The sequence below is a fragment of the Rhinolophus ferrumequinum genome, chromosome X, assembly GCF_004115265.2.
Source record: "Rhinolophus ferrumequinum isolate MPI-CBG mRhiFer1 chromosome X, mRhiFer1_v1.p, whole genome shotgun sequence".
Classification (NCBI taxonomy): domain Eukaryota; kingdom Metazoa; phylum Chordata; class Mammalia; order Chiroptera; family Rhinolophidae; genus Rhinolophus; species Rhinolophus ferrumequinum.
This window is the reverse complement of record NC_046284.1, coordinates 4970758-4989178: the sequence shown is the minus strand read 5'-3', so window position 1 is coordinate 4989178 and position 18421 is coordinate 4970758. Positions and strand designations below refer to the sequence as shown.

The following is an 18421-nucleotide window of genomic DNA, read 5'->3' as shown; positions in this document are numbered from 1 at the left end:
GATATATAAATTAAGCATGAGGTAAACAGAGAGAAAAAGTTCTCTTACCTTTTAACAATTGATAGTAATTGTACAGTTTATTTGCTATCATGAGGACATTAATTTGTATCCATGTTTCAAAAGTATTAACCAAAATACTTGTCTTTTTTGTACTTTTTCATAATAAGTCACACAAAAGGGACCTGCCTTTTTAAAAATACAATTCCCTGACGTACAAAACACTAGACTCACAACTAACATGTGAATATAAAGAGTTGGTTGCTCTAGCCTGTAGCTTATTCCACCATCTTTCCTCCTCAAAATGCAAAAGTACTTAGGTGGATTCAGTAATTGACTAATTATAACTATATAAGCTATATTTGGGATTAAAAAATGTTTTGTGAAAGGCAGAAGAAAAAAATTAATTATTATGAGGCACTATAACAAACAACTTTAAAAACACATCCTGCTTATACACTAGTAATGCCTATAGTGTTAATGTCCAATTATTTAAAGAAGTACTTATATCAGATGACTTTAAATTTGTGGGAGCTAGTATACTTCTCCTCACTTTCCATTTCTATCAGGTACCCAAAGGAGAACAATATATTACCAAACCACCAACTAAATTGAATGTATTCCAAGGTAATACATTTATTCAATCATCTGTATTATCTCCATTTCAATAGTTTGAAAAATCTGAAATTAACTGTTTTGTTAATGATTCTCTTTACTAGGATTTTTTGGATATCAACAATAATATGAAATACTTTATTTGTGCTTTTCTGTTTATATGACATCAATCTTCCCTATATGTACACATAGCTTAACAAAATAATTTGAATAAGAAATGAGTTTCTAGAGCCACTTAGAGGGAAGAAAACTTATAATAATTATTTCAAAATCTACAAACCTTGTATTTGTTTAGGCTCCACTTTCTTACTTGTTCGAATTTCTCTATCATTGGGTTTTTCATTTCATTCTCAATAGTAATTAACCCACATTTGGGTGGGGTCATCAGGCAATCTGCATTATTGTAAACAAAACAGAAGTAAAAATCAAGTAAATATGAATATAGAAAGGAAATTCTGTTTAAATTAAACTGCTTAAGGCTTTTAAAAAGTAGTTTCCATAAATAAAAGGACTAAAACTTGCTGGAATCTTTGAAGATAATTTTGCAATTACCAAGAAATAATTTCTGTCAGTTAATAGCAAATGACATATGGTTGGTTTTCTTCCTTTCTTTCATTCAAATTTCTGTTCTAATCAGTTTTCTTTATATATTAGCTCCTATTAACGTTAAGTAAATTTTCACATATTATCTCATAACCTAATGACCCTAAAATAAACTTTGTTATTACGAGTCTAGTATTCCTCATAGTAATTTTTGTTTCACTGCACACTGTAGACCACAGCCAAAATAGGTATTTGATATACTTGAAGAAGATTTGGAAATGGAATTCTAATTTTACAAAGCCATTAAAAATAATTCACAATTAATCTGAAATTTCGAGTTGAAAAATACTTATATTTTACTTCCTTCTTATTGAGCGACAAAGAAAATGACAGTAAGCAAGGGTAATGATAAAATACTAACAGTGAATAATCATGCACAGATCCAAAAATAGTAAGGTATGACAATTTCAGAACTGCAATTAAATGAATCTTATAAAGTATTTCTTATAGCATAAAAATATTTACTAAATATCTGTGATACTCGTCTCCTTACATAGAAATATTCTAACATTTTAAGAAGTATAGTGAAATAATGAAGAGAGTAAATGTTATAAAAAGGTTAAAATATGGGGTCAGCAGAAAAATTTTCTTTCCCTGAACACTACTATTGCTGGACCAGTCTTTAGTGCTGCTGCTTTGTATGTGCAACAGTTTATGATCAAAAAGTGTGTGATGTCAATCACTTTTTGAAATTTAAAAAATCCAATAAAAATAAAATATAAAATATTAACATTTCACATATAAATAAATGCAGAATTTATTTTTTTAATTCTTAAAACACACACCTACCTTTCTTTGAAATACCCTCAATCAAGAGGTGGGATCTATTTTTGCCTGTCCTTGAATCTTGGCAAGTTTGCAACTGCTTTGATCAACAGTGTATAGCAGATGATATGATATGTGCCTTCAAAGGCAGGGTCATAATAGGCCATTCAGCCTTCACATGGTTCTCTCAAGTTGATCACTTTGGGGAATGTCAGCTGTTAAGTGACAAGTTCAGTGACCCTGAGACCACTGTAGAAAAGTCACTGTGGAAGCATTTTGACCAACAGCCCCAGCTGAATGAATATCCAAATTGTGGTATATCCATATAATGGTTGCTACTTAGTACTATAAAGGAACAAACTACTAATACATGAAAGAATGTGCATAAATTTAAAATGTGTTATATATGAAGTGAAATAAATGAAACACACAGGAGAGCATACTATATGACTTTATTTATATGACATTCATGAAAAGACAAAATTGTAGTCACCAAAAAGAGATCATGGGTGGCTAGGGGCTTTGGTGGGATGGTGAGGTTAACTACAAAGTTATACCAGGAAACTATTTGAGACTATGAATCTGTTTCCTATGTGGATTGTTAACATGATTGTTTCCTATGTGGATTGTTACATGATAGAGGTTGCATGATAGTATGCATTTTCAGCCCTCATACAATGGTACACATAATGGTACACTTTGTGTAAATTATACCATAATAAACCTGATTTAAAATAATTATCAAGGAAACTCTGTTGCAAATATTGATTCAAAAATACTATTGAAAGAATTCTTTGATTACTTTATTGAAGATAAAAATAATGACTTTCAACATTGATTACTAATCATAAACAAAGAAGCTTTAACTCTAGTGATTTATTAATAAAGGTAGTATTTTTGGTAGACCTAATCCCTTTTTACAGTAAATACACTCTTTTTTTCTTTAAAAAAGATTTTTATTAAAAATAGTTAACGTACAATATTATATTAGTTTCAGGTGTACACCAGTTATTCAAGTGATCACCATGATAAGTACAGAAACCATCTGACACTGTACAAGTTTATTACAATATTATTGACTATATTCCCTATGCTGTATATTATATCCTCATGACTTATTTATTTTATAACTGGAAATTTGAACCTCTTATTCCCCTTCAACTCTCTCCCCTTAAAAAAAAATTCCATTACAGTTGATTCAAGTCAGTAAATACACTTTTACCTTGACAATTTTCTGCTTCATAAACTACATCTTTGGTGGTTTCAAAGGCAGCAAGAAAGGAATTGTTCCACTCCTTAACATTTGAATAAGCTGGAAAATCCATGTAGAAATTCCAAGTCACATAACACTTAGGGATAACTGACTCCTACAAATCAGTCTTGAAGTGTTATCTCTGTTGCCTAGCAATTCTTTATGCTGTCACAGGATTCTTTATGTATCAGAACCAAACTTGGCATCGTGTACTATCAGGTGGTGCCATGTGTTTCAAATACAAAGTATTTTTCTTTAGGAACTAAACAGAAAGAAGATATCAAACATTCAATTTTAAAATTCCCAACCTACTGATTCATCAGGAATATGACTTAAATGTAAAAATAAAGATGGCTGCAAGACCATGTTGTCCATCTAGTGTAAAAAGGATGAATTATACAAGATATTATGCTAAGAAACCTTTCTAATGATCAATTAAACAAAGTAAACACTCTCAAAGTTAATTCCCTTTTATTTTGTTGACCTTAAACAAATAGTCAGAATTTTCTTTAGCAAAATGGGTTTATTCTGTAACAAAAAAGAATTTCATTCTGGGACATGTGGTCTAATGGCAAACCATACACACGTCCAGAAAACAAAGGATAAACATGTTTTTATTTATAGAGGGAAGAGGAAGTTCAGAGGGACTACTGTAAACAGAATCCATTAGAGGAAACTGGGAGGTGGAATTGTAGTGGATTTTCATTGGCTGAGTTGTAACAGTCTTCATTGGCTTAGTGGTTGCTGGGTGATCCTCCTTCTTTTTGCTGGAATGGTAGAGTAGAAAAACACTTTCCTGTTGTAGATTGAAAGCATGTCTCTTCTTGTTTGGAGTAATTCATGATGAATGGTCAGACATGAGAGCTCCCCCATAGGCCCTCCCAATTCCAATTTAAATGTGGTTTCTGTTTATTAATGTTCACATTTCTCCCTTTGATCAATGTCTTTCTCCAAAAGCATTGCTGATTAAGAGTCAGGTTTTTTGAGATTCAGTGGCCTTTTGTCCCTTGATGCCAGGAAAGACCTTTCCTGGGTATTGTGTCTCATGTTGGAGGAAAATTACCAGACTGGAAACCTATTGTGGTCACATCTGAGTAACAAGGAGGGGTAGGAGAGAGGTCTCTTAGGTATTTCCCATCGAAGTCTGTATCTTAAAATAGTGAATATGACCAATGTACACTCAGAACTGAAAGAATTAAACAAGCACTTTGGGAAGACACAATGCAGGAATAAAACATTAAGCAGTTAAACAGTATTGTTATCTCAAAATAAACTGTTTGGTATAAAATGTCTTATCGATAATACCACCGGTCGGTTGCAAATTCAGAGACTTATGAATCGGTAGCAATCCAGAGTCAGTTAATAGTCTAGATGAAAGAGGTTTCTGTGTATTTTAAACACTCCAACTGGTCTTGTCTAAACATCTTGGGGAAGCTGTCTCATCAGGAGTCATCTGCCTCAATTTTGGGAAATATTTACTTTCAGGTCACCAGATGATATGCATGTCCAGTCAGCATTAGGTCTTTATATGTGTCACATAAATTCAGGAGTTTATTCCCAGGAGTTTGGTTGTACAAGGGTTGCTTGGCAGTACCTCATAGGGGCTTTTCCAGAGAGGTTAAAGAGAGTATTTCTGGAGGTGTATTTTCCAATAGACAAACTCTCTGGGTAGCAAAGGATATTTATTAAGGTTTTTGTCTCTCTAGAGTGCAATATGAGCTCTACCAGAACATGGTTAATTTTGATAGAAGCAACTGGGCCTTTACGATATTGAAATATATGTCCTTTAATCAGTTACGGATCATACAAAGTAGGGCCAGGTGTTTGGTGCCCTGTGATCATCTAAAAGGGTAAGAGTTTATGAGGTCCAAAGGGGTAGATGTGAGATATAGAAAGACCAACAACAATGCTTTTAGCCAAGGTATTTGGAGGGTATCTACAAATTTTGCCAATTGAGTCTTTTTTTTTTTAAATTTATTGGGGTGACAATTGTTAGTAAAAGCCAATTGAGTTTAATACTGCTACTTATGTGCTTGACTAAACCTGAGGACTGAGAGTGGTAAACACAGTGAAAGTGCTGTAACACTGGTCAAACAGCACAGACTTGTTGAAGTATCTGACCATTAAAATGGGTTCTTAAAATAGTGACCATTAAAATGATCACTAATGAGTACAAGTACGGTTCCTCAGGCAGGAATATTTTTTTTTCCAAAAAAGACTTTAGTCATAGAGAGGCAATAGCTTGTGTGCAAGAGAAAGCTTCAGTCCAGTTATAAAACATACAGACCATGATTAAAACATATTTATATCCATGAGATGGAGCAAGCTGTATGGAATCCATTTGCCAAAACTCAAATGTTCCATTAAACAATTTAAGTGTTCAGCAGCAGTGCAAACAAGCTTCCCTGGGTTGTACTTTGGACAAGTGGGACAAATTAGGTAGAAAATTTTTTCAGCCTTATTACTATTTCCCCACCATTACTGATACATGAATGCTACAATTTTGTCAGTGGACCAATGGTTTAATGCATGCACAGTAGTTAGCAGTGGCAATTTTTGAGTCTCCAGTAGGACTGAGTTGTTATCTAGCTTGAACCAGAGTTTTCTCTTTTTATCAAACCAACAAGTTTTTGAATTCCAATCTTGTTTTTTCTTCCCTGAGGCCAGTCGTTGGGCTGCTCTATCCAGTCTAAGTTACCATTTGGGGAAATATCCCTCTGGACCCTGACAGAGGTTTGACTGCTGCTGGTTTCTTTAAGGGTAGCATTTGTGTGGCAGTGTCAGCAAAGTGATTTCCCTTAGCTTCCAGTCAAGTTTAGAACGTCATGGGATCTTAATAGTTAAAGCAGCAGGTAAAAGTCTAACATCCAATACTTCCTGAACATAAAGGCCGTTTTAAAATTTTGTTTCTGCTGGAATTAAGGGAGTCACATTACTTCCACAAAATCCCAAAATCATGAGCTACTCCAGAAGCATATCTATTATTAGTATAATTGTTGGCAGTTTTGCCCTTGGCTATGGGGTAGACCCATGTAAGCATGTATAATCTGGCTTTTTTGGGCTGTAGTAGGTGGCAAAGGTGCTGCTTCAGTTACATCAAAGGGTGTTAATATGCAATGTCCACCACAATATTGGCCACTGTCACCTTTTAAATAAAAACAGTGAACCACGGGGAAGTTAGTGTTACAAGAGTTTCCTGCAGATCATTCCTAGGGGTCAGCAGGTGATCCTGCGTTAAAGAGCTATGAGAAGCTTCATTGATAACAGCTGATAACAGTGGGGAGAAGAGTAAAAGGTAATATTATTACAATGTAAAAGAGTTATGTGAGAACAGTTAACAAAAGAATTTCATAGGAGGTGAGGCTGCTGAGTGAAAAATGTGTGATGAGAATTCAGGAGGCCTTTGACTGCATGGGAAATGAAGATGGTTAAAGGGGATCCCACAAAAATTTCCTTGGTGTTATGAGGTACATCCACTCTAGAAAAGACTTTGGCAGTTTCTTATAAAACATTCAGTTCCCATACGACCCAGAAATTACACTCTTGGATATTTATTTTACAGACGTGCAAACTCATTTTTAAACAAAAAATCTGTAAACAAATGTTCATAGCAGCTTTATTAATAAAAAAAACTGAGCAGAATAAAAACTATAGATGCCACAACTTGGATAAATCTCAAGGAATTTATGTCAGTGAAAAAGTCAACCTCAAAGGCTATCATAGTGTATGATTCCATTTATATTACATTCCTGAAATGTGAAATGTATAGAGATGGAGAACAAATTAGTGGTGACCAGATTTTAATGATGGGTGCAAAGCAGGGGAGAAAGGAGAGGCTGATTATAGCAATGCAATATAAGCGAACATTGGTGCTGGGACTATTCTATCTCTTGACTATGGTGGTAGACATATAAACTGTACATATGTGATATAATTGCACAGAACTAAAAATATATGCACAAATATGAGTACATGTAAAACTGGAAAAATCTGTATAAAATTTGTTGATTATAATTATCAATGGCAATTTCCTGGTTGTGGTATTATACTATAGTTATGCAAGATGTTAATTTGCTTGAGACTGACTTAAGGGTATACAAGATTTTTGAACTGTATACAAATCTACAGTTGTCTCAAAATTAAAAAAAAAATAACTAAATACAAAAAAAAGAAGCAAAACTGGAGCAAAACTCACTTTCAAATGCCCAAGCAATAAAAGAACCTCATGTAATTGATATCTATGTTAACTCTTCTCACCACTTTAAATTCTAGATATTTGAAAATGAGTTCTGTTTTATAACTTTTGTTGATATTACCAGAGCCATTGAGTCAGGCATTTATCATAGTATATATCGGTTTGAAATTGGTAAATAGTTATCTTATAATACATTTGGGACCTAAGTAGCTGCAAACTTACTAGTTTTTATTTTAATATGATTTTCTGGATAGTTCTGAAAAAGGAATGGCTTCTCTAGAACACAGAGAATCACTTTTCACCAAATGAGTTAGGATTATCCACATATAACAGAAGTGTCAAGCAATTAAAACTCAATATTTCATGGAATTCTACTTTGTAGATTAAATTAATAATACATCAGAAAAAAATATTTGGAATGATACTCAGATTTCAATTTTAAAGTGTACATGTAGAACAGAAGAGATTAAGAATACAATATCACCTTGGCAAACTAAATTCAGGGCTGAGGGCAGATGTGATGCAAACAGAGGAAAAAGATAGCCAGAACTACTCTGTTATTTTTCAATGTTACTTTAGAGTCCAAAGATCAAGAGAAACACATTTTCTAAAGGCAAAAAAACTAATTATTTTTTTCATTAAAATAATCTCTCATAACATCAACCTTAAAAGTTAATATTAATAACTTAATCATCCAGAGAGATCCAAGATGGCTGAGTAGATAAACACTGTGCCTGCTTCCTTCCATGAACACATTAAAATTACAATTACATTATAAAACAATCAACCTGGAGAACCATCTGAAGTCTAGCTGAACAGAAGTTTTATAAATAAGGATTTAAAGAAGCCACGTGAGACTGGTAGGAGGGGCAGAGATGCAGAATGGGCCCCAAAACTCTGTGTAGTGGTAGAAAATCAGGAGGGATATCTCGGCCATGGAGGTTTCCACCAGAGAAGAAAGGAACCCCAACTCTACACCAAGCTCCCCAGCCCAGAGTAGTGGTGTGAGGAAGAGGAGCCCCCACAAAATCTGCCTGTGAAAAACAGTGGGGATTACCACGATCCAGGTGGGATGGGAGGCTGCAGGAAAACCAGAAGTGCTTTTAAAGGGCCTGCACACAGACTCACTCACTCGCAGGCACTCACCCTGGGCTCCAGAGGAAGGTCGGTGACCTGGGAAGCATAGGAATCATGGGGGGGGTGAGGGCAGACTGAGGTGTATGGCTTCAGGACGGAGGCTGGAGGACAGTCACCATTTTCTCTGTGTGGGGTCCTTCTCTTGTGCAGCCAGCAGGTGGGCACCATCTTTTCTGTGCTTAGCCTGCCCCCACATGGTCAAATCTGAATCTGATTGGTCTGGTGAGCTCCATTGGGATGCCACCCCACCCAACTCCCTCAGCGCTGGAGGCACTTTCTCATGGAGTAGCCAGCCCCGCCCATATTGTACTCTTTCTTGGAAAACTGTCAGAATCCCTGGACCCCAGGCAGATGGTGACTGGCCTTGAGACTTGCTGAGTAGCTACAGGCTCAGCACTGGCACCAAAACAAAATCTACATTAAACTGGTGAGCACAACTCTTCCCACTCTAGTGACTCCGTGAGACTGTGCCTAACCCAACTTGCATACCATATTAGGCTTTATCAGCAGCTGAACCTTAAGGGAGCCAGAAGGTGGCAGCAGGCCTCGGGGTGTCTTGGCCTTTTGCAGAGCTGCCCCAGGCCCAGTACTGGTGGCAAACGTCCTCGGTTCACAGCATGGCCTCTCCCAAGCGCCTCCAAATTTAGCACAGGAAGCGAAAAAAACGGATCCTTTTGTAGCTCCTGTCAGGTAGTCCCCAGCCAGTCATAGGCAACGGATGACCTGAGGCTGCACCGGAGTCCCTCCCAAGAGGATCCAGAACCAACATACTTGGAGGTTGGCTCCAAACAACAGCAGAGCACTGCTGTTGTTAGCCCAATAAGCAGCATACACTAAGGGTGGCCTCAACAGTCACCAGAGCCTGGTGGGGCAAATCTCACTTTGTGGGGTAAGCCCCCCACGCAACAGCCTGTAAGCTGTGAATGTGGCCAAACGCCACAGCCAATGGGCCTGAAGGTCAATTCCACCCACTAATGTGCCAATAGCAACTAAGGTTCAACTATAACAGGAGGCCACACACAATCCACACAAGGGACAGTCCTGAAGCACCCAGAGCAGGTGACCAGGGAGACTGTGCCAGGGCCCCACAGGGCACCTACTACATAAGGCCACCTGGCCAAGACTGGGGGACATAGCAGATCTACCTAATACATAGAAGCAGACACAGAGAGGTAGCCAAAATGAGGAAACAAAGAAATGCATCCTAAATGAAAGAGCAGAAGAAAACTCCAGAGAAAGAACTAAACAAAATGGAGTCAAGCAACCTACCAGATACAGAGTTCAAAACAATAGTTATAAGGATGCTCAATGACCTCAGGGAGAACTTCAACAAAGAGATAGAAAGCAGAAAAAAGGACATAGAAACTATAAAAAAGAACCAGTCAGAAGTGAACAATACAATAACTGAAATGAAGAATGCACTAGAAGGAATCATTAGCAGACTAAATGAAGCAAAGGATCAAATCAGTGATTTGGAAGACAAGGTAGCAGAAAACACCCAATCAGAACAGCAAAAGGAAAAAAGAATCCAAATAAGTGAGGATAGTTTAAATCGACCTCTGGGACAGCATCAAATGTATCAACATTCGCATCATAGGAGTTACCACAAGGCGAAGAGAGAAAGCAAGGGATTGAGAACGTATTTGAAGAAATAATGACCAAAAACTCCCTTAACCTGGTAAAGCCCAGGAAGCTCAAAGAGTTCCAAACAAGATGAACCCAAACAGGCCCACACCAAGACACATTATAATTAAAATGGCAAAGGTTAAAGACAAAGAGAATCCTAAAAGCAGCAAGAGAAAGGCAACTAGTAATTTATAAGGGAGCTCCGATAAGATTGTCAGCTGATTTCTCAACAAAAACTTTGTAGGCCAGAAGGGATTGGCACAAAATATTCAACGTGATGAAAAGCAAGGACCTACAACCAAGGGTGATCTACCCTATAAGGCTGTCATTTAAAATCAGAGGACAGACAAAGAGCTTCCCAGGCAAGAAAAAACTAAAGGGGTTCATCACCACTAAACCAGTACAAGGAATGTTAGAGGGATTTCTTTAAGATGGAAAAAAAAAAAGATCAAAATTATGAATAATAAAATGGCAATAGCTATATATCTATCAACAATTGCTTTCAATGTAAATGGATTAAATACTCCAATCAAAAGACACAGGAGGGCTGAATGTATAAGAAAACAAAACGCTTACATAAGCTGCCTACAAGAGACTCACTTCAGATTGAAAGACACACACAGATGGAAAGTAAAGGGACAGAAAAATATATTTTATCAAAATGGACACACAAAAAAGCTGGGGTAGAAAAATTTACACCAGACGAAACAGACTTTAAAACAAAGGCTATAACAAGAGATAAAGAAGGGCCCAATAATTCCACTTCTGGGTATTTATCTGAAGAAAACCGAAACGCTACTTTAAGGGGATGAATACATCCATATATTAATTGCAGCATTGTTTACAATGGCCAAGATGTGGAGGCAGCCTGGGTGCCTATTGATAGAAGAATGGATAAAGAGGAGGTGGTAAATATATACAGTGGAATATTGCTCGGCCATGGAAGGGAATGTGTTCTTGTCATCTGTAGTGGGATGGATAGACTGGGAGGGTTGTTGTGCTGAGTGGAATGTCAGACAGAGAGAGACAGATGCTATGTGATTTCACTCATATGTGGAATCTAAAGAACAAAATAAACAGTCAAACAAATCAGAAACAAACTCATAGATACAGAGAACATTTTGATAGTTGTTAGATGGGAGGGGGTTTGGGGTGGTGGGTGAAAAAGAGGAAGGGATTAAAAGTACAAATTGGTTGTTACACGGTAATCATGGGGGTGGAGGGTATAACATAAGGCATATAGTCAATAATATTGTAATAACTATGTATGGTTACAGATGGGTACTAGATTTGTTGGGGTGATAGATGGGAGGAGGTTGGGGGGCAGGATGAAGGGATTAAGGAACATAAACTCGTAGTTACAAAATAGTCATGGGGATGCAAATTATGGCATAGGGAATATGGTTAATGATATGGTAACAACTATGTACAACATAGTGGTTAGACATTTATATAATTTATGAAGTGATCCCCGATAAGTCTAGTACCCATCTTGCAAAATACGTAGTTATTATAATATTATTGACTACATTCCCTATACTGTACTTCACATCCTGTGACTATTTTGTAAGTAGTAATTTGTATTTTTTAATCCTTTCACCTTTTTTCATTTTGTATTTTTAATTAAGAAAAAAATTAACCTTCAAATATTTTGAAGAGTCCACATGTATATTACCGCTGAAAATCAGCAGTTCCTTAAGAAGTATTCATTATTTGCTAATACAATAATTGAAACATTAAAAACTTTACATAACTAGTGGATTTATCAATGCGTCTGGGTGCTTAAAAGAAGAAAAGATTGGTTCTATAAGGATAAGGAAATGTCTTGGAGTAGAGAAGTTGCTGGGATCAGAATCAGGAGTAAATTTAGAGAATACGGCAGAAGAGCATTTTAGGAAGAAGAGATAGAGCTTGGACAAAGACAATGAAACACCAAGAAGCTACAACTGCTCACTCCACATAGAGTTTAATTGTGTCACTAACACAAAGCATTCATTTTTTTCCACACTCTCATGACGGTACAGCTTAAGCTCCAGGTATATAGGCGACATGATTTATAATCTGAGGGCTTTAGACTATATAGGGGGCAGTGGAGGTCATGGTATAGACTTGTGCTCACTTCAGGAGAAGCAGGGACAACCATTTGTGTTAAGAGATGGTGAATCTAGGGGCAGCCGGTTAGCTCAGTTGGTTAGAGCGCTGTGCTCTTAACAACAAGGTTGCCAGTTTGATCCCCACAGGGGCCACTGTGAGCTGCGCCCTCTACCATTAGATTGAAACAACTACTTGACTTGGAGCTGATGGTTCCTGGAAAAACACAGTAAATAAATAAAAGTTAAAAAAAAAAAAAGAAGAGATGGTGAACTTCAAACTGATGGAGACAAAATGAATGTGAAAGAGTGGATAAATTGGTCCAGTACAAGTATACATCATTTGAGGCAGTAAACTGTGACACTGAGAAGCTAACTATGAAAACTTCCTACTTTGTAGTAGCAACATTTCATAGCACAACATCCAATGCCCACCACTGAATCCTGCTATACATTTTACTCCCACAGAGTGAGTCCTTGACTGTGTCACTCTACCTCTTTTCCTTTTTCTTGAAACCATACCAATAGCATTCCTCCATTCCTGATGGTGTTTTCCAAAGAGACCCAGAGAGTCATCTAATTGTAGGCTAGGCTGACACCATTGCCGACACCCTTCTGTCAATTCTCTAGGGGTAGCCCTCACCCATGTATAATACCTAGGTTCAGGTGTTAATATATATGGTTCCTGGTGTGCCTTTGGCTGTGCCTAAGACTTTGGTATGCGTCAGCAATAATGAATTTAATTCATTTTGACTTTAATTCCTATCAGGAAAGGTCTCTATGTCACATTATTTGAGGCTAATAGTTGCCTTTCAAGCTTGCTTTTGTTAACTGTGAGACTCACAGAGCTATTGTTGTAGGCCTTAAGAGAAATGTGTTGGCTGATCCTGTATTCTATCCTCTCTTCAGGTAGAGTCTAAATGAGTTCTCAATCCCAAATTTTAAAAACTTGGAGCTTTTACCAAATGAAGATCCTAAACTTGAAAGAAAACAGCAGGGAAAAGTAGAATTGTACATGGTATCTCAATAATCTGTGGTACTCCCCCAAAAGGCTGCCTATTTGTTTAATAGATATTAATGCCACATCTTCCTCAAGTATCTACTTGTTACACATGAGCAAAGGAGTAATGGCAGCAATAGAAAAATATGATTGGCATACTTCATAGTTTTCCAAAACAACTCAGGATCATTGTTTTGCATACACTGCCAAATCCAAAACATGAGAGAAAAACTGTAAATAATCTAGGTCAGATCTTAACCCTCTTGGTCTCTACCTAAGCCTTCAACTGGCACTTATTCAGTTCCCTATAGCTAACCCATAATTAGAGTTCCATTTCTCATTATTTGTTTTCCGGATAGATGAACTCTTTCCATGACAAAAGTTAAACATCAACATCAGGAGATATCAATGAAAAGATGTACTCATTTCCCTAGATAGGTTGTAAAATATATCTCAAAAATTTACAGATTCCATACTGTTCCCTTAATCTCCAGAGAATAGGAATAGTAAAAAAAAAGATGGAAAAAGAAGACAAATTAGATGTTTGTTAAAACAAACTTTAAGTGGCCTGAAGCACTTCACTTTGTTCTCAGGGGCATGGGAACAATTCCAAAGAAAATGGTATCCTGAGACCATACAAAATTGTCATGCAAAAATTGATGAATGAAATTACTCTCAATTTATCTTGCAAATCCAAATGAACTTTAAATATACGTCATTAATAATTATGATGTAAGTTATTTCAATGTCCTTACAATTTGTGAGAACATGAGGGCCTTGAAAAATAAAAATTGAAAAACAACTGTGGTAAGCACATTAAGTTGTTCTTGACTATGTGCTTGCTTGGTGCTCAATTAGTATGTGATATAATTGATATATATGTTCATAGAAAAAAGCAACCATTGAAACCAACACAAACAGCATTCAAGGTGCTATAAAATCTTTGAAAGTTGCACCAGTCAGCTGAAGAGACTGGCCCTCTGTCTACGTCAGGGACTGTTTGGAAGACATATCTTTAAAGGAATAATGTCATTTACCATATTGGCTTCTATTTTGAAATAAATGTCACCTTAAATAATTTTCAGACAAGCAGAACAAACTCTGACAAAAATGAAAAGTAAACCAAATATAAGCACAAATAATGAAAAATTTAGAAGACACTTTGAAATTTTTCATATCTGGATATCCATAGGAATAACTGGGTTTTATGGAAATACATTTTAGTTTACAATACCTATTCAGCCATTTCAAACATTATTTTTCTCTGGCCTTTACAAGTTATAAAAACATTTATTTGCATGTATTTATATATAATCTATAAAATTAAATATGACATTATTATGTATTTATATATGTGTTACTATATAATTATAATTATATATTATATAATGTTCATATAATATATAATTTTATAATACTTTAATCCATATTTCTACTCTTTAAGTGTGGAAAATATATATAGTATTTTCCAGAGAGTCAGCAATATGAGTTCTCCAAACCATAGAGAAAATGGGCCATGTGGCAGATTAATTATAAAATAACACTAAATTCCATCACCATATATTTGATCTCTTTTACCCGCATCTACTAACAATTGTTACCCCAATAAACTTTAATTAAAAAAATAACACTAAATTATATAGTATGCAATGTTATAAAACCTGACATTGTCTGGCTATTTAAAACTATATTATAGAGTCCAAGAGAGTCCCTCATCTCAGGTTTTACCTGATAATTGACTCTCCCCTGTAATAATTCCATAAATAAAGCCACATTTGCACAACAATTTCAGCACGGAAGATAATTCTTTATTTTGTCTCAATATTAGTTAGCGTAAAATTTATCTAACTAGTTAGTTAATTTTGGTTCCTTGGAAATACAGTCTCTTATTTCCATTTGGAGTGTGACTGTTGATGGTAAATGACAAAAAAGAGATGCTAGCATAATTGACTATTTGGTTTCACAGATATTTTCTTGGAATTAAACTTTTTCTTCATAAATCCATAGAAATAAAATGATGATTAAAAAGTAGTTATTTATGATAGTTTCCACATTTGAAAGATTTTCATTTCTGTTATTGGTTATCTGTATTGTGTTTTAAACAGTAGGGCCATTAAATGAAATTAAACATCAGAAGTTTTCAAAATGCTAATATATCTTAATTGATAAGATGATCAATTTCCTGGATTTTCTGATGATATAAACAGGAAGTTACAGAATATATATAAAGGGAATTTCAGAACAATGCCATCCAACTTCATTACCATTTGTTCTTCATCCTTTGCAAAAGTAAGGATTCTATAACCAGTTGTTTTGCTGAAAGTTACTTTCCCACTAGAATCAAAACGTACCAAAGTTAATCTGAATGCAATATTTCTTTGAGGTTGTGAACTGTCACATGAATAATTGTAAATAGTTTGCTTGAAAATTATATAATGGCTGGTGAAGATAACATGTAAGGGAAAGCCAAAGTTGTAACCTGACCACTTCCATGAGTATTTTCCATTCTTGGCAATCCTTCTACCACACCTCATGCTATATTCTTCAAGTTCTGTTTCATTGATGTCTTGGGGCCCAGTTTCCCTGTATTCTTGTGCTCTAAGGAAGGTAAACCATTGTTGTTTATAAACATGTGATAACCATTCTGAAGGTATTAGAGTATCTTGCTCAATAACTCTTGTGGAGGCCAGGTCACAGATCATATGCTGAAACCGCAAATTTTTAAATACTGGTTGAAATGTTATACCTTGTTTGGTTTCAAGGAAGGCAATGTTTCCAGCACCTTCCCTGTGCCTGGAAAACCAGTTGTTTGCATTAATTAAAAGCTGTTTTGTTGAGCCGGTCCAATCTGGGTTAAGACGAAGGAACATCCACTTTTTAAGTGTGGTGTATACATCCAGTTCCTTTTGCATTACTAATAAATTAGAAGAAGAATGGAGCAGATTCATGAGCTCTCCATTGAGTTCTTTATAAAGTTCAACACTTGGATGTGTCATCAAATTGTGGAGAAGCCATTCAAAGCAGCGTGTCTTTACAGAATCTAATCCATAGGTTTCTGCTGCTGCATAATAGCTACATACAGTTTTCACATTAATTGCTTTCTTCATGGCCTCATCACACTGCCGAACTAAGTCCTCTACTCGAAGCAGGCATGCTGTTGCCAAAACTCGTGGAACTTGAAGTGGCTCACTTAAGACAAATTCATCTCTGTACAAGGAACCTAGTACAAAGTGCAGGGATTCTGCATCTATATTTGGGTCATTAACGTCCAGGTCAATAATATCTTCGTGAGATTCTTTCCAAGAACCTCTAAACATAGTAGCAAAGTAGTCTGACTGACATAAAAACATTTTGTGTAAACACCATACTTTTCCCAGAGCACGGATTTTAATGTCACTGGTTTCCGCATTCAAAAATAAAGTTTGGTAAGCATGCTCAGATGTAATCTTAACTTTTTTACTGTGGCTTGTGCTGACGATTTGTAGATTATCTTCCTGGTCTAGGGACGTGCTGCTGTTCCCAGACTCTTGGTCCAAGGAGGGGCCCCTGCTCTGCCTGCGTTTTCGGCTACCAGATACATAACTGGGGCCTGCCTGTGGTTCTGGCTCATGCGTTTCAGCTATTTCTGATTCTGTGTGTCTCAGAATCCGACTGCCCAAGGACCCCATAGATGAAGATTCTCGGAGCCCCGAAAGAAGACTATTTCAGAGACTTTCTTGCCATGGCATTGCAGAGTCCTGCGAAGTCTGCCTAGGCCCTAGTCTCACTGGAACCCTTTGGCACACTAGAAACGTCATAGAGGCTCTGCATTCTTCACAGTGCGGGGCCCCGCCCCTTGTCTCCGGTCTTTCATTGAGCCTGGCCCCGTGCTAAGGGTCCCCGCCTCCAGGTTTTCCTTGAGAATGTTCTACAAGGGAAATGACTGAGCCATAGCTTTTTTTTTTTACTTTTTTTTTTTTTTTAATTCCACACTCTCTTCTATTTAGGTGAAAGTACAAATATATGTCACACAAAAACTTTGGAATTCATCCTGTCACACTTCTCAATAGAATAAATTATATTCAAGAGAAGTTTATAGGAGAAAAATAATTTTTCAACTGTAATTGTTAATATTTCCTTAATATAATTTTTATATGACTCATAAAAAATGTAAAAAGCATTGCCAAGATTTTTTTAATAGGTTTAGGTGAGGAATCTAGGAACTTGGTATTGGTACTTTAAGTTCATTATTTTTTTTTCCTCTTTCATCCTTTATTGGTGTACAATGCTTATTGCTTTTTTTTTCTATTTTTATTTTTATTTTTTTATGAGCCATTTGATTTGCCTTTGATTACTAGAGGGGGGAGAGATTTCAAAAATTTTCTGGTAAATTACATCTTCGTATTCTTTGCTGATTTCTGAAAGGTTTACTTATATTTTTTCCTTATTGATTGCTAAAAGCTTCTTATAAGGTAAAACTAGTTAATACCTATCACATATATTTTCACATGTTTCTTTTTGTTTTGTTTTGTTTTTACATGTTTCTTTTAACTATTTTCATTTACCATTTATTTTTTGTTTGGTGTTTATTCTTTTTTATTTATTTATTTATTTTAATTTATTGGGGTGACAATTGTTAGTAAAATTACATAGATTTCAGGTGTGCAATTCTGTATCACATCATCCATAAATCACACTACCATTTAATTTTTATGGGACTCTTTGCTGTAAAGAAGTTTTCATTATTAAGAAGCCAAATCAGATTTTCCAAATATGGGTTTTGTTCTATATTTCCTTGCTGAACTTCCATGGTATTATTTCATCTTTTTTCACATCTAAATATTAAAGTTTAATGCATTTGTAAATTCTCATACTCATAATTTCACAGAAGCATTATACAAAAGAGTACGTACCAAGATGCATAGAGTGAGAAGATGGAAGGAGAAATTCTTTTTTTTTTTTTTAAAGTTTATTGGGGTGACAATGGTTAGTAAATTTACATAGATTTCAGGTGTACAATTCTGTATTACATCATCTATAAATCCCATTGTGTGTTCACCACCCAGAGTCAGTTCTCCTTCCATCACCATATATTTGATCCCCCTTACCCTCATCTACCACCCCCCTTACCTTCTGGTAACCACTAAACTGTTGTCTGCGTC

General features: G+C 35.9%; 2 protein-coding genes across 2 annotated transcripts in view; both read right to left on the bottom strand.

Annotated features, from left to right (window-relative positions):
* The window catches only part of LOC117025137 (arfaptin-1-like), a 41595-nt gene extending 38290 nt beyond the window's left edge, over window positions 1–3305 (bottom strand). The window contains 2 exon segments of the mRNA XM_033110911.1: window positions 893–1005; window positions 3203–3305. Of these exon segments, the coding sequence (XP_032966802.1) occupies window positions 893–1005; window positions 3203–3305 (216 nt within the window).
* A 12149-nt stretch (window positions 3306–15454) lies between these two features.
* LOC117028177 (germ cell-less protein-like 2) lies at window positions 15455–16948 on the bottom strand. The gene has a single exon (XM_033116443.1). It carries the CDS (start codon window positions 16946–16948, stop codon window positions 15455–15457), a length of 1494 nt encoding a protein of 497 aa, XP_032972334.1.
* Window positions 16949–18421: the final 1473 nt, after the last annotated feature.

Coding starts and splice junctions, on each gene's coding strand:
- LOC117028177 (XM_033116443.1), bottom strand. CDS start 16,948: ATGGGGTCCTTGGGCAGTCGGATTCTGAGACACACAGAATCAGAAATA.